The sequence below is a fragment of the Taudactylus pleione genome, unplaced genomic scaffold, assembly GCF_031769625.1.
Source record: "Taudactylus pleione unplaced genomic scaffold, aTauple2 ptg000105l, whole genome shotgun sequence".
NCBI lineage: Eukaryota > Metazoa > Chordata > Amphibia > Anura > Myobatrachidae > Taudactylus > Taudactylus pleione.
The window spans coordinates 1,698,475-1,714,284 of record NW_028284507.1 but is presented as its reverse complement, the minus strand read 5'-3'; the positions used below and the strand labels follow the sequence as shown (position 1 = coordinate 1,714,284).

At 42.2% G+C, this 15,810-nt stretch overlaps 1 protein-coding gene across 2 annotated transcripts in view; it reads left to right on the top strand.

The window, feature by feature from the left end:
- Positions 1 to 15,810, top strand: part of LRRTM4 (leucine rich repeat transmembrane neuronal 4) — a 624,795-nt gene that overhangs the window by 508,566 nt on the left and 100,419 nt on the right. The window contains exon 3 of one of the 2 annotated variants that reach the window (XM_088470864.1): positions 9,332 to 9,415. The exons of the other annotated variant lie outside the window; for it this stretch is intronic. Coding sequence (XP_088326990.1) covers positions 9,332 to 9,376 — 45 coding nt within the window. The 3' untranslated portion in view covers positions 9,377 to 9,415. The remainder of the gene's footprint in view (positions 1 to 9,331; positions 9,416 to 15,810) is intronic. 2 annotated transcript variants of the gene reach the window in all.

Here is a 15,810-nt window from a genome sequence, read left to right as displayed (position 1 = left end):
GTTTGGACACACCCCTCCCAACCTAAATCTCTCTGCACATTTTAAATCTTCCCCATCTGCAGTACAGCATGGTTTTACCAAGATGCACAGTTACTTGTTATTTCTAAAGGCCCCCATAAATCAGGAAAACCACAATTGAACGATTTGAAGACTTGTTGCCCAATTTTAGGATTTCCCAACTAGCAATCTGCACCCATACATCATATATTTTTTTTCATTGATTTGCAGATCATTTTCAGCAATTACGGATCTAACAATCTTGAAAGGCCCATTCTTTTACTAGTAACGGTCTGCAAATCTGCTGATTGTTACCATAAACTAGGGGGTAAATTTACTAAAGTGAGAGTTTTTAGAAGTGGAGATGTTGCCTATAGCAACTAATCAGATTCTAGCTATTATCTTCTAGATTCTAGAAGGTGCTAGTTAAATGTTGAGTAGAAACTGATTGGTTGCTATGGGCAACATCTCCACTTCTAAAAACTCTCACTTTAGTAAATATACCCCTAGCAGTCTACAGCCCAAATTGATCTGTGAAATCCGTACTTGCCAACTCTCCCTCATTGCCAGGGAGACTCCCTGAAATGGTAGCAATCTCCCTGACTCCCTGAAGAGCCTAGAAATCTCCCTGATTGCACCTTACCCCCATTATGTAGCTGTTCTATACTTGGAAAAAAAAAGAAATAAGATATATAAGGGCCTATTCATCAACACTAAAATAACGTTTTTAAGGACATTTTCCTTAAATAATGTTATTTTGGTATTCATGTAGCCACTTAGCACAGGAGATATCACAGATAGCTCCTTGCTAAGTTCCCCTGCGTTAATTTCCACACTCCCCATACATTAGTATGGGGATGTGGAAATTATGGTATTCATCAAATTCCGAAAATTATAAATTTTCGGAATTTGATGCAGTTACTATTCGCCACTGTGAGGTGGCCAATAGCAGGTGAAACTTACCTGTATCCGCGTGTGCAGGTCCCCCGACAAGTCCCTCCGGCGCTCTGCTCCGTCCTCAGGCTCCGGAGGCTGGTCTGTCATGTGTGCTCCCCAGCAGAGCACAAGAAAGTTTATAAAAAGAAAAAAAAATATATATTTTTTTTTCTAATCTGTCATGTGGTCTGCTGGGAAACCACATGACAGACCAGCAGGACGGAGCCGGAGGCTGCTGCGCGGACAGGTAAGTCGGGGGGGGGGGGGGGAGTTGAGCGGAGGGGGGTGTGGGGGGGGTACGAAGCTTAACGCATCTGTAGGCAGTGCTGCGCATGCGCTGGTTTTACAGATGTAACAGCGCATGCCCAGCACTGTTTCCAGACGCGATAAGGTAGTGTAGAGAGGGAAAAGTATCTATTTCCCGAAAAGCTGTCATCGCAAAAATGACAGCTTTTCGGAATAGATACTTATGGAGAGGTGGAATGATGAATTCCACCTATAATTAGCTAGAACTCCATGAGAGTTCTAAACCTAATTATCTCCATTGAATTTTTAGGTTTGATGAATAGGCCCCAGTCTGTATATACATTCAAATGGGACCATCAGTTACATCTCCCTACATTGGTTAGAGGCACAATGATGTGTTTTCATCAACAGCTAGATTTTACTGAGCAACAACTGCTGCTTTAGAGCTCATTTACATTACATGTGGATGTAAGGCAACTTTATGACGCCTCTCAGATGTAGCAGGACACGTCCACTATACCGCCGCGCTCATAGGTGGTGATTTCACTATCTCCCTGAAATGCTTTTTCAAAAATAGGCATGTATGGTGAAATCCAACATGTTAGACAACTTTTTGGTTGGAATCTGCTCTCTGTGAAGTACAGGGGCCTTTATTCTATTCCCAACTCTCAATCAGGCCCACAGTACATGTAGTTTGTATACAATACATACAAGTGCATTTTTGTATTTGACACTTATATACAGTACCTGTGTGTGTAGAGGTGGGAGAAATTTTGCTGCAATCCTGTTGAGCTCTGTGTGTACATATTATATATACTATGAGGATATAGTCTGGCATTTGACAAAAACAGGTGGAATTATGTCCACAAACATCAGATAGATTATATTTGTATATGTTTTGTAATATACTGCAGGTTCTATATGTGTAACCCTACTTCAAAATCCTGCATTTTACCTTTTTATATGTCACGTCATATTGTTTCATATAGATGAATATAAGATGCACAAAAATATGAAGTCTTAAATTTTATATCAATTTAAAAAGAGAATAATTGTGACAGACCAGAGGTACCGGTGGTCATTAATAAAACTGTCTGCACAGAGAGATGAGTGGTCTCAGCCAATAAACTGTCAGAGTGCTACTTTTTATTTTATTCATAAAATATTGTATGAATAAATGAACTACTGGTTAATGGGATTTTTTCCTGAGTAAGCCTGGTTGATTTATGACACATGTAAGCTTTTTTTCCCCCCGGTGAGTTAAGGTTTGGGATTTTTTTTCTTCTTACTTCACTATGGTTTTCTTTTTTATTATATTATTATCACCTTATTTTTGTCTGTTTTTTGGAAGGCCTTGTAAGTAGCTGAAATTGTCTGAGCCAGGATGGTGCTTTCTTTTACAATCTGCTTCGGTCAGACAGGTCTATTTATCATAGGCGGCAGCCGGGCCCTGTAACCTATCATTTCTTATCACCACATATCGCAGCAATAGGAAATCATTTTTATGCAAATTTATCAATAATACTCTTTAGGGACAGTAGTGCAGTAACAGGGCTCTATGCCGCCTCTTAAATCCATGATTTCATGATGTCACTCCTAGGGGGCAGGGTTGCCGGTTCCGGTAAGTAATGTACTTCCCGGAGCATCCTAGGGACACTATCGGCAGCTCCACAGGCTGTAGGGTGCCTGCCTGGAGCATCCCTTATAGTGCTGGTAGGTGCAGGGTGCCATTTTAGGCACCCTGCAAGCCACATGCAGGTAGTGTGGAGCAGCAATGGTTCACCCTCAGGGCCCTGTGCTCTGTGCTGCAACACAGCTTGCACACCCTGCGGACTGTGCCTCTGGTATAAGCCTGTCCAGGTGACGTTAAGTGATAGCGATCAATATCACTTCACTGCCAAAGGGGAAGAGCTTAGAGGCTGCTGGGGAGTGATCAGAAAGTACCACCCGGCAATGCTCTTCCCATAGAGGCTCAGATAGCTATCAAGGCCAAATTTCAAAGAATGGTTTAGACAGTTCTCTAAAACCACATGAATTGCAATAGTAGTCCACAGCCAGATGACTTTAATGTATTCTTAGTAATGCTCTTATATAACATTCTAAATACAGTGTTTTATGTTTCTAGTTTCTGGTGTTGCTTTTTTTTTACGCTATGATCGTCATTATACTGTATGATATCATCCGAAAGATTTATTTTTGTTGCCCTGGCAAATCTGTGCCAGTGTGGAGCTGTGTATTACATTACTTGGATTATGCTTAGAAATGCCCTTTTCCGCCAAAGTGCCACAAGAAGGCACAGTATGCAACCATTAGAAGTAATAGTACATAAGGCACTTCTAGTTTCCCATAACAAAGCTCTGGGAACTGTACAGTACATTAAAGCAGTTTTTTCCTGTGCCTTCTTGTGTCTGAAACACACATCCCGGCTCATTCAGCTGGTTAAATGTGTTAGCAATCCGAATACAGGGCAGCGACCAAGAGACGCCAATAGGAAGCCACAGCATGTGAACACCAGTATAGAAAAGGAGGTTTTATGATGCAGCTGCTTTAGAGATGTGCGCAGACCCCTGCGTTAAATCATTGTCTTGTTTTGGTTTTGGTTTTGGCAAGACCACTCTCAAGTGCTTTGGTTCGGTTTTGTATTTTTTTTTTTTTAAATTAAATAAAAACAGCTAAAATCATGTAATTTGGGCCTGTTTTGGTTCCTATAGTAATATTAACATTAATATCATTAATTTCCAGTCATTTCCAGTCAAATTTGACCACCTTACAGCACCTGAAATCATGAGGGAGGGACTTAAATGCATCCAAAATATGCGAGATCCAGTTTTTAGATCTGAGGGCCTGATTCAGAGGCGCTTGCAAAAAGCTCTGAATCAGGGCGGGCGCTGTTTTTTTTAGGAGCGGCCTCCTGGCCACTCGCTAGGCTGTGGGTGACCACCCACACCTATACCGAGCTGCCATGATGATCGGGCTTGCGACGAGACCCTTGTGGTAGGGTCTCGTTCATCGCAAGCCCCAGAGAGCTTTCGGCTCTAACAGAGTCGGAAGCTCTCTACTGACATCACTCATGATGTCAGTGGGGCCGCCCCCAAACGGCAAGCGTTCCCTCGGGAACGCCTCCGTTTGGGCAGCCACCCCCCGGCCCGCCCACCAAACAGGGCGAGCTGTCACTCAACATCGACAGCTCGCCCCCTTTGGTACGAGACCCAGAGCGACAGATTGCCCGTCGCTAGCCGGGTCTCACGCATGCGCACGACGGAGCCGGCTCCGTCGTGCACATGCGCTGTGGGCCACCATCGACCCAGTTGCGAGCGCTCAGCGCTTGCGACCGGGTCTGAATCAGGCCCTGAGTTCCAAACTTGGGCCCTGATTCAGACCCACTCGCAAGTGGCTGTCTGCTCGCAAGTGGGTCGATGGTCTGCACTGAGCATGCGCACGACGGAGGGAGCTCCGTCGTGCGCATGCGCCAGACGCGACGAGCGAAGGAAAGTCCTTCGCTCGTTGTGTCTGATCAAAGAGGGCGTGCTGTCGATGTTGATTGACAGCACGCCCCCTTTGGTGGGCGTGCCTCCCTGACAGGGGCGTTCCCACGGGAACGCCTCCCGTCAGAAGCCGGCCAACTGACATCACTAGTGATGTCACTGACATCACTAGTGATGTCAGTGGGAGTGATTTTGGCTCTAATAGAGCCAAAATCACTCCGGGGCTTGCGGTTGAAAACCTCAACCGCAGGCTCCGGCTCGCAGTTTCGATGGTCGCGATGGTCACGACCATCGCGGCCATCAAACTGCACGCTCGTATAGGCTATGGGTGGTGACCCACAGCTATACGAGCGTCCAGGAGGACGCTCCATTTTTATGGAGGGCGGCCCTCATTCAGAGCGTACGGCTCTGAATGAGGGCCTTGGTGAGAAGACCTGAGTCTACTTGCAACCACAAAGTGATCCATTCCGGGACTCGAATCCCCAAGTGTGTCTAGTTTTCAGCAAAATCGACCAGCTCATCTCTAGTATTTAGTCAATGTTGCTCACAGCATTGGCAGTGAAAAGACCCTATAATAATAATTGTAACAATATAAAACAATTTCCATGTTACATTTTCAGCACAGATACAATAATACAAACACACTGGAACGTTATATAAATAATAATATACTGTACTGAGCGTGGCGTCATAGCCTTGTTTCAATTAACATGACTTACTGGGAGGAGCTAGACGTTTTTTATAAACAGACACTGTGCGGTTTAATAAAAAGTGTATGATGTGTAGGTCAGTGTATAAAAAACTGCTTCTTAGAATCTGAGTGACATTGGAGACATTGCAGAAGTGCATTAGCGAAGATCTCCAGTTTGGCAAATTATACAAGCATAGATTAATTATAAACAAAGTTCCTCATGGGAATAAATGAATGCCCAATTATGCAAGATCAGCATATCCAAGCTGAATATTTATGAGGGGGGTGAAGGGTGGCAGAGGAGGTGGCCCTTGCTGACCCTTTTGCTGCCCATCTCCAAGGTGATACAGAGAGCAGCCCTTCTTTATACAACAAGCATTGCCCATAATTACATTTTCTAACTCCATTCTGTAGAGATAAAGGCAAGTAATTTATGCTTCATGCAGGCTTGGCCCAGAGCCTGTCCGGAATACCAAACTGACAATTATGCTGAATTATGGGAAACTAGAGGATGTAGATTGTTATCCAACCTGAGCCCAGACCAGAGAATTCATTTTGCCTTATTAATGATCTCTACTGCACTCTGTGGTTAACCGCTGGTCAACGCCAGGAGCTGACTGTCCTGTCGTAATTGAGCAGACTTAGGACTGGCTGCCAGTGTAATTGCATCCACTATGGGTGGCTGCAAAACTGGATCTTAATCTGCACTGATATATCTACACTGTATTAATGGGAATATCAGTGTTTCCTTTCTTAAAGTAATAAGCACATATTAATTTGACCAGAGGCACTTAGGTTATCTGAAACTATGAACTCCGCATTGTAGAAGCCACCAATATTGTGGGCATGACTAATATTCTTAAAAATGGATCCTATGAACTCACATTGGCAACTACAAATGACTTTCACCAATGTGTGTAGGTGGTCTTTAAAGCGTTGGTTAGGTAGTAAGGCGAGCTCAGGGAGGACAGAAACCTCCCGTGGAGCAGAAGGGTAGACTTAGGTCAATGTACTGTATACATTGGCAATTATCCTTAGACATATCCAGTAGCTATAAAGATGACTTGTCTAACATAGATGTCCCATATCTGCTAATGGAAATACCACTTTTTAGGTGTCAAGAGCCACGTTTATGACAAGTCTTCATCTACTAGTTATCTGTTATGTCTCCAGATTAGGTGTGACGGGCATAGAATAATCTGTAGCCACTCAGATTGTAGAAGCGTGCAGACTTAAATGGCCCAGTAGGAAGCTGCGGCATGCACATGATCATTGTATAAAAGGAAGGACTAGAACTGAGCATGGCTGTGCTTAGTCAATAGTGCACTCATGACTTTCAGTGAATAGTCCCTGTAATATAATACTGTAATTGTGAAAATATAAAATCAGTTCTATGTTGTCCCCTAAACAGTTCTGTCTTAAGTATCTTATGAGGCCACCTCAATGGTAAAAGCAGAGTATATTTTCGGCACAAATGATAAATGCAAACAGAGTGGAAATATTATGCAAATAATAATATAATGTGCTGAACATGGGTAGAGCTTATTTCCCCTTCATGCAAAGGACCTGGAAGTGACGTAAGGGCAGAAGTGCGATTCCATGCCCATTAAGTTCACCTAAAGAAGAAACGCCACAAGATTATATTCCCCCTCTATGTTCCCTCTTTTATTGGTATGGAATGATGTTGGACAGTAGCTGATGGCCTCAGGGTCCTCTCCATGAAGGGCATCTAGACACTACTGCAGAGTCAGGGCCTGCTCTCAGGCAATATGTCTGACTGGGTGGAGCAAGATGAATTTCGTATACAGTCACTGTGTACTTAAAACAAAAAGTGTGTATGATTTGTAGGTCAGTGTACAAAATGCTGCTTCTCAGAATCTGATGGACATCTGAGACATTGCAAAAGTGCATTAGCAAAGATCTCCAGTTTAGCAAATTATACACAAGCCTGGATAAATCATAAACACAGTTCCTCATGGGTATAAATAAGTGCCCAATTATGGACATTGTGGCAGTGACCTTTCCAATCGTGTGATTATGTTAGTTAGAATGTGACACCGTCAGTGTCAGGATGTCAGGAGAGGAATGGAAATAGATGGAGGAATGAACTGGTTCCTCTTACAGCACAGAGTATTCAAGCGAGACTCATGTCAGTCTGATACCCTACTGAGTCTATTTAACATTAGAGCCATGACCTCATGAGGTTTTTGACTGTCCAAAGGTTAATTTAATATCATAGTTCAGTTGGCACAAACTGTGACCCTCATTTATTTTAATTGTGTGTAAACTGCAATTCAGCACACTTAGTAAACACAATAAATGGAGCAAGATATATATGTATTTTCTTTGGCAGAGCCGACCCTGACCAGTTTGATGCCCTAGGTAACATTTTAGCTGTTGCCCTGAAATTGCTGTGGTCACGCTGCAGGGAGAGGTCACACACTGTAGTTTGCTGGTTGCTTGGTCCATCCCCTTACTGGCACTGACATGGTGGAGAGATGCACTAGGAGCCACCAACAGATTTGGCCTCTCGCCACAGTCAGTGCTATTTTGGCATTGTTACAAAGGGGTCTATTCACTAAGGGAGAGAGATTAAGTTGAAAATGATAAAGTACCAACCAATCAGCTCCTGTCATTTTTCAAACACAAGCCTGTAAAGTGATAGTTAGAAGTTGATTGGTTGGTAGTTTATCTCCGTCCAAGGCTTAGTAAATAGACCCCAAAGTGTCCTATACCCAGGCTCAGTTCTTCGGTTCCAAAGGCTCATTTTATTGTGCCAAAAAAGGGCAAATATGTAATCTGTGTCTAATGGACCAAATGTGGCTCTAAAACGCCAATTCTGCCATCAGCAATGAGCAAGGCAATAACAAAGATACTGACCTATACGTGCAAGGAATCTTCAAACCGCAATAGTTCAACTGTATCCTATGCATCAATGTGATGGTGTCTTGTGAGTGAGCATGTTACCTGCATCTCAAACCAGGGCCATTTATGTTACTGGTGGAAATTTTCAATAGAATGTTTTGAAACTGGTAACGACTTTCACATAAATGCAAAAGTTCTTGTATTCAGTGACATGCGGTGAGGTAAATGGCAGGGGAGGCATTGCCAGTATTAGAGCCAGATTTACACATACATATATCAACCCGAGGGTTCATGTGGGCATTATACAAAGGTGCAGCAGTATATAGTGCTGGAAATTTGATGAGTTTTGATCAGGGATGTGCAGAAAAGGTAGACAGGGGAGGCAGTGCCTCACCTACCATACACTTTTCACTCCAGAGTTTTGACTATAAAAAATGATTAGAATAATACAAAATAGATATTTATAATATTTTCTTTACATTTTTCTTAGATTTTTTATAGTCAAAACTCTGGAGTATACTTAAGTATGACAGGAAAGGCACTGCCTCACCTGACCACACATCACTGCTTGTATTGTATATCGGGGGGGTTAATGTAATACAGCCCTAGCTATGTACTGTACTGCATTCTACAGTACACACAAGTTATTCATTTAATGTATTCACATGCACACACACCTCAACATACACATCTATCTCCCTGCTGACCAGCCTGTATACATGTAGCTGCATAGTACGTCTTAATTTTCTTCAAGTAAATAGGAAAACAGGATCGTTATATATCTGGCACATTCCCAGAAGTGGGAGAGAAAAGCTTATACATACGTACCCTATTTATAGCTGTCATTATTCATTATGTTGTTCCTTGTTACCAAGGATGTTGTATTTTCTTTACGTAAATAATTTTTTCACAATCTCCTCCTTTTGAGCCCTCATTTGTCACATTCACGCTCTGGCTGAACATAATTGTTTATTTATCACAATTGAGCTGAAAATTGCTTGCATGCCCCTCATTCTTTCCCACTTTGACGTTTGCAATCTTCTGCTAACTGATCTCCTAACGTAATTTCATATAAAGATGGTATTCTGAAGCCCCTGTTTTCTGTCCACAGGCCAGGTACAGTCAGGTCTCCACAGTGCAAGCCTCTCTTTGCTGACCCAAATCTTGAGCTGAACTGAGACCACATGAATAGGAGGTGAGAGATATTTCAGTATTCACATCAGTTAGCACCTGATTGTTTCAGTCAATCATGGTTTTCATTTACCACCATCATATACCCCCTACCCTATTCATTGTAATTAATCAGATATTGTTTATAGAACATCCATAAACTCTACAGAACAAAATCTATTTTATTCATATACCCCCACTGTTGATAAACTACTGCCAATTGTGCTCTTTGTTGGACAGGACTTCATTGGTTACACCACAGCAATAGCGGGCATCTCTTAAACTGGGCAGCCAAGACAATTTGGATTAGTCACTGCTTGCGCTCTTCATGATATATAGGGGTGGCATGGATCATGTTTGGTACTCTGACCCATTCCAGCACTGTTGCTGTATTGTAGCAGTCACAATCTCCTTCTACCTCTATGGTATAAGATAAGGACATTCCAATCGGGATGTAGTCGCATCACATCGGTAAGGATGCCGGCTGTCAGAATCCCGACCACTGACATACCGATGGTGAGTATTAGAGTAAGGTTTAGGGATTACGATTAGGCACTAGGGGAAGGGTTAGGCTGCGGGGGGGGGAGGGTTAGGGTTAGGCTGCAGGAGGGGAGTGTTAGGCTGCGGCAAAGTTGGGTTAGGGTAAGGGTTATAAAAGTTACAAAAAATCTGTCGGGATTCTTACTATCGGGATGTCGCTGTCAGTATTCTGACAGTCAGCATCCTGCTACCGGGATCCTGTACACAACCCTTCCAGTCTACAAAACTTGCAGGACATACGGATGCTTGGTTGTCCAGTTGAAGACAAGCCTCCTTATTGATGTGTGGCATCAAGCCTACAGAACATGGGAGAAAGGCATGGGTGGTGTTTTTAAAGAGTTTACTGGTATAGTAAAAGTTTGGGAATTGACGATCAGTTCTGTTTTCACATTTTAACTATATACCAACCAAAATCACTGGAGTTGCCCAAATTGCTATTTAAATATTTTATTTTACAAGCCTAGAATTCCATTCACAAATCATTAGACCTTGTAAATTCCCAATAGAATCCTTACAATACATAATGATTTTTTTTTTTAGATCATCATTATCCCCTGCACATTAATGGAAATTGTGAAGCAAGCATGATACTGAGCAATGTGCAGCAATAGATATGACATGATGTATACTATGGGATGTTCACGAGCCACATGTTGATAAGAATGAATACATTTTGTTTGCAAGAGATGGAGATGTTGAGGGTCATTTAGCAAGTGTAACATCACATGACCACGTTTTGCATGAAGGCAAAATACACCTCATTTTATACTCTTGTAAAAATGTTATTTAATTTTTCTGTTCAAGATGATTAAGGAGCCTATCAATCATCACTAATGGGCCTATTACACATGTGGAGACATTACTTTCTACATGTATTAAGTTAAGTAACGACTCATTCATAATCAGGGGCCTGATAGGGCTGCCTAAATTCAGCAAACTCTGAAAACTTAACATTTTGGGAGTATTTTGGGCAATATTATATGCTCATATTCAGTCAAATGCTTCAGAACTCATTGGACGGCGCTTCACAGTGCAGATGGACAATGACCTGAAGCATACTGCAAAAGCAACCAAAGAGTTTTTTAAGGCTAAAAAGTGGAATGTTATGCAATGGCCAAGTCAATCCCCTGACCTGAATCGAATTGAGCATGCATTTCACTTGATGAAGACAAAACTGAAGGGAAAATGACATTTGCAGTAGAGGCCTGGCAGAGCATCACCAGGAATGAAACCCAGCGTCTGGTGATGTCTAAGCATTCCAGACTTCAGGCTGTAATTGCCTGCAAAGGATTTGCAACAAAATATTAAAAATTGAAAGTTAGATTTAGGATTGTTTAGTTTGTCCCATTACTTTTGGCCCCTTAAAAAGTGGGAGGCACATATAGAAACCGTTGTAATTCCTACACCATTCACCTGATTTGGATGTAATTACCCTCAAATTAAATCTGAAAGTCTGCAGTTAAAGCACATCTTGTTTGTTTCATGTCAAAGCCATTGTGGTGGTGAATAGAGGCCAAAATATGAAAATTCTGTCAATGTCCCAATATTTATGCACCTGACTGTATATATATATATATATATATATATATATAAACAATCCTGTGCTCTGGCACTCCCGTAACCTATCTGCATTTAGCATTGAAGCTGGCTCTGGTGCCCTCCCAGGGGACAGTACCCCCAAAACATATCATCCAAAAATTGAGGCGGCACCCAGAGACTTAACAATCGTGTACACGATTGTCAAGTCTCTGGGTGCTGCCTCAATTTTTGGATGATTTTTTATATATATATATATATATGTATATATAAGTTTTGGTACGGGATGCCGGTGCTCGGTATCCCAGCGGTCAGAATCCCAACGCCGGCATCCCGACCTTGTTAGCATGCCAACGTCCCCAGGTAAGTCAGCCTGACCTAACCCCTAACCTTTTCTCCCCGCCGCCTAAATTTAACCTTCCCTCTAGTGCCTAAACCTAACCCTCCCTCCCTGCAGGCTAAACCTAACCCCCCCCCCCTTGGCAGCCTAACCCTAAACCTCCCTCTAGTGCCTAACCCCTTACCCTAACCCTTCCCCTAACCCCAGGACTTACCTTCAGGATTCCGGCGGTCTAGATGCCGGCGCCAGTATCCTGTCAAGTGTCAGGATTTCGGCGTCAGCATTCTGACCGCCGGAATCCCAGCAGTCGGCATTCCGACCTCATCCCCACACACGTACTTCAATGTAGGGAGCTTAGGAACTGAATTGTCCATGTTATTTCTGTCTGATAGCAGAAGGTAGAAACCCTGCTTCATTAGCAATAAATACTTAAAGTGTATTTAAGTGGTGCTTTATCAAACAGTCATGATCAGAAAAATCAGACAGGGATCTTTCTCAATTTTCTGTGCTATGTTTTGATAATTAATCTGCCTCTATCGGACATCTATGAGTAGTGCAGGGCAAAATGTCTGTCTCTTTTTCATACCTCCTCTGTGTTTACACCCCCATCACTGCCTCTCTATATGTAACAGGAACATACCTTTCCATGCATTATCTGATCCAAGCCTGTGCTCCTGTGCACAGACCGACACCTTATCAAGCAAGCTCTGAGCAACGGTGCAAGAGCTCAGGCACGAAAGATGGTCCATGACATCACCAAACAGAATAAGACACATTGCTGCTCTGCACCACTGTGTCATAAACGACGCCAACTATAGCATTCCCTACGCTCTCTCTGCTACCATGGATGTGTCTTTATTTCTCCGCATTATCCCAGTGCAGATGAACTTATGCAGTGCATTTAGCGGTTTTCTTATTAAATCCACCCAAATCATTAAAAATCATTCTGTTTGAGCCATAGGATGCATCCAACGGAAGTTCCAGATTATATCTGGGGCAGTAAAATGCACGGGGGCGCACATTTCTTAACAAAACATGATTTTTCATTTTGTTCTTTTGTCTGTGTACAAGAAACTCCCGCTTCTCTCATTAGATGTTAATAGGCCGCACTCTGTTTTCTTCATAGTGAGGTCTTATGCTAGCACAATGCAGAGCCAACACAGATAACAGAACAGAACATAAATATAGATTGATTTAGATGAATAAGCAAATGCACTGAATATACATTAACTTTTGTGCTATTAAGAAAGAAATGGCCAAGCTCAAAATCTGTTACAGGCAATAAAGTAAAACAGAAAAACAGCATTTAATGCCAGTAAAGTACCAACAACTAGACCATGTTTTTATGACCTATTTCACTGTTTGTTTTATTAGGGGGACGGTTGTATTTGTGTACTTTACTTTTCTTGTATTTCCTTCTCAGCTTTTTTTTTTTGTATTATAGTTACGAGTTAAGCTATGAGTTAAGCACTGCATAATTTGTGGATTGCAGACGTTAATGGGCTATTGAGAAAGTATTTGGAGAGTAAAAATTAAGGTTTTAATCATGATTTTAATCATAGAGGTATTTATAGACATGGTAAAACTTCACATTTCATTCTGGGAATAGAAAGTAGGTGACACCGTAGGCAAACAGAACCCACGGCTTGTAGAATTATAGCAGTAGGGGTAGATGAACATCTGCAGGGCCGTCATCAGAACTATACATCCTGAAAGGCATCACCCACCTTGGTGCCCTCAAACTGTATAACTGTATAACTTGGTGCCCTACAGCATATAGAGCAACAGTCTCCTATTTCGTCTCCGTACACATCTAGTTGAATATCACAAAAAAGCAACATTTTCAACATTTTGTTTATGGAAAATTCAACCATTCCGCGTTTGGTGCAGTTTTGCATGTTATCTTTGGTGCATTTTAGCATTTAGGGGAAGATTTATCAAACCTCCTAAGGAAGACAAGTGAAGACATGGACCATAGCAACCAATCAGATAGTAGTTATAATTTCATAGATTGTAATAGCTAAATCATAGCTCCGATCTAATTGGTTGCTATAGGCAACACTTCCTGTTGTCCCTTTTAAAATGTTTGACAAATCCCACCCCCCCCAAGTATGTACATTTTTAAAAGGAGAGACACAGTTTGCATTACAGAGACATTTGGTTGGAATCAAGTATGTAGAGATTTATACATTTTGATCTCCAACAAAATGGCCACCATTTTAGCATGCTGGAGACATTTCCCCCCAATTTTTTTTTCTTTACAGAGTAGAGACACTTTTCTTCTGTTGACAGCATTCTAGCTGTCTGTATATCATTTGAGGTTTGACGGCAAGCATGATGTTTTTCTCATGAATTCTTTACTCCTCTATTCATTTAGTATAAGAAAGTACATATTTAGGCAATTCATTGAATTGCCATTGTGTCAAACTGTTTGTTTGAATTCTATAAAAGTGTTTGTATGTGCTTGCCTGTGTGCACGTGCTTTTGTGCAGCCCTATGTGTGTGCGTGTAAATAAATCAGTTAGAGCGCAGACCTGGCCCAAACTCTAGTTTCTATGACTACTAGGTAAAGATAGTGTATACTTTTTTTGGGTGATGCTCTTGGGTTAAACATAGTGATTTTCCATGATGATGGTATTACCAATTACCTCCAAAGCAGAAATGTCCCTTCTATCTCTTTAATGACCTCTCTCATGCCGGTCTTAAAAAACACTACTTGTAACAAGATCAGTAAAAGGCAATTATGGCCCAGCTGGGACACAGAGATGTGAGTGGGCGGCAGACATCAGGATCTTCTGTGAATACAAGGAATTAAAGTCTGCTCTAGGTTGAAATCAGAAACACAGTGTGTCTTGGGCTTTTTTTTTATAGGAATATAGCCCAGCTCTCATAAACATCTTCAGTGTGGGGATTATAGCTGACTCTCTAGAGCCAGAGAAAATAAAAAGAGAAAGATGAAAGGCTGACCTTTTCTGTTTTCAATATCACCTCTGCAAACTGTCCTCTCACAATGTCCATCAGTCAATGGGGCAGATGTACTAAGCTGTGGAAAGTCATAAATTGAAGAGTGATAAACTACCAATCAATCAGCTCCTAACTGTCATTTTTCAAACAGCCTTTAATATGACAGTTACGAGCTGAGTGGCTGGTAGTTTATCATTTTCCAATGTATCACTTTCCAGAGCTTAGTACAACTCCCCCTGTGTGAGGCCACGACTGGCACTGCCTGGAACCCATCCATTGGCTGGTGCAGTGAGTTTATCTTTGGTGAAAGAACAGACCCAATACAAAAATCCTCTGGGTCCCCATAGTTGACTTGAGGCAACTATGGAAAACATAACCCTCTGTGATTGGGCAAAGTGGGAGTTACAGAATGTGGGAAAATGATGAGTAAGTGCTTTTTATGAGCAGAAAAGAACTTAAATGCCTTGGTAGTGGCAGATTGGTTTTCCATAGTACAGGGAAATACAGTAAGGAGTTAACAGTGTTGTTTTTTGTTTGGCCTATTACAGTCGTGGGGGTGTGGTCTGGGTGAGGAATTATTTTAGCTTAGTGCTAGGCAGGGCTCTGCCTATTTTATTGTGAATTTCCTTTGTTGTTTATAATCCTAGTTGCAGTGGGATATAGCAGTCAGTCCAGTGGCTATTTCGCTGCAGTACCTCCTGGTGCACTCCCCTTCGATACACTGGGTAGGATAATTTCACAGTACTGGAGTCAGCAGCACCAGGTGCCTGGCCAGGCATTGTTATGGTGTATTGGGCTCAGTATGATGAGGCCGGCGGTTCAAATCCTGACAGCGGAAGCCCAGCATAGGTGAAGATCCTGACTGCGCTAAAGATAAGTATAAACTAACCTAACCCCCCCCCTAACCCTCCCTTAGGGGTTCCTAATCCTAACCCCCCTCTAAGTGCCTAAACCAAAGCCCCCCCTTCCCCGCTGCCTAAACTTAAGTCTCCCGGGGGTTGCCTAACACTAACCCCCCTTTTCCCTAGCCTAAACCTAAC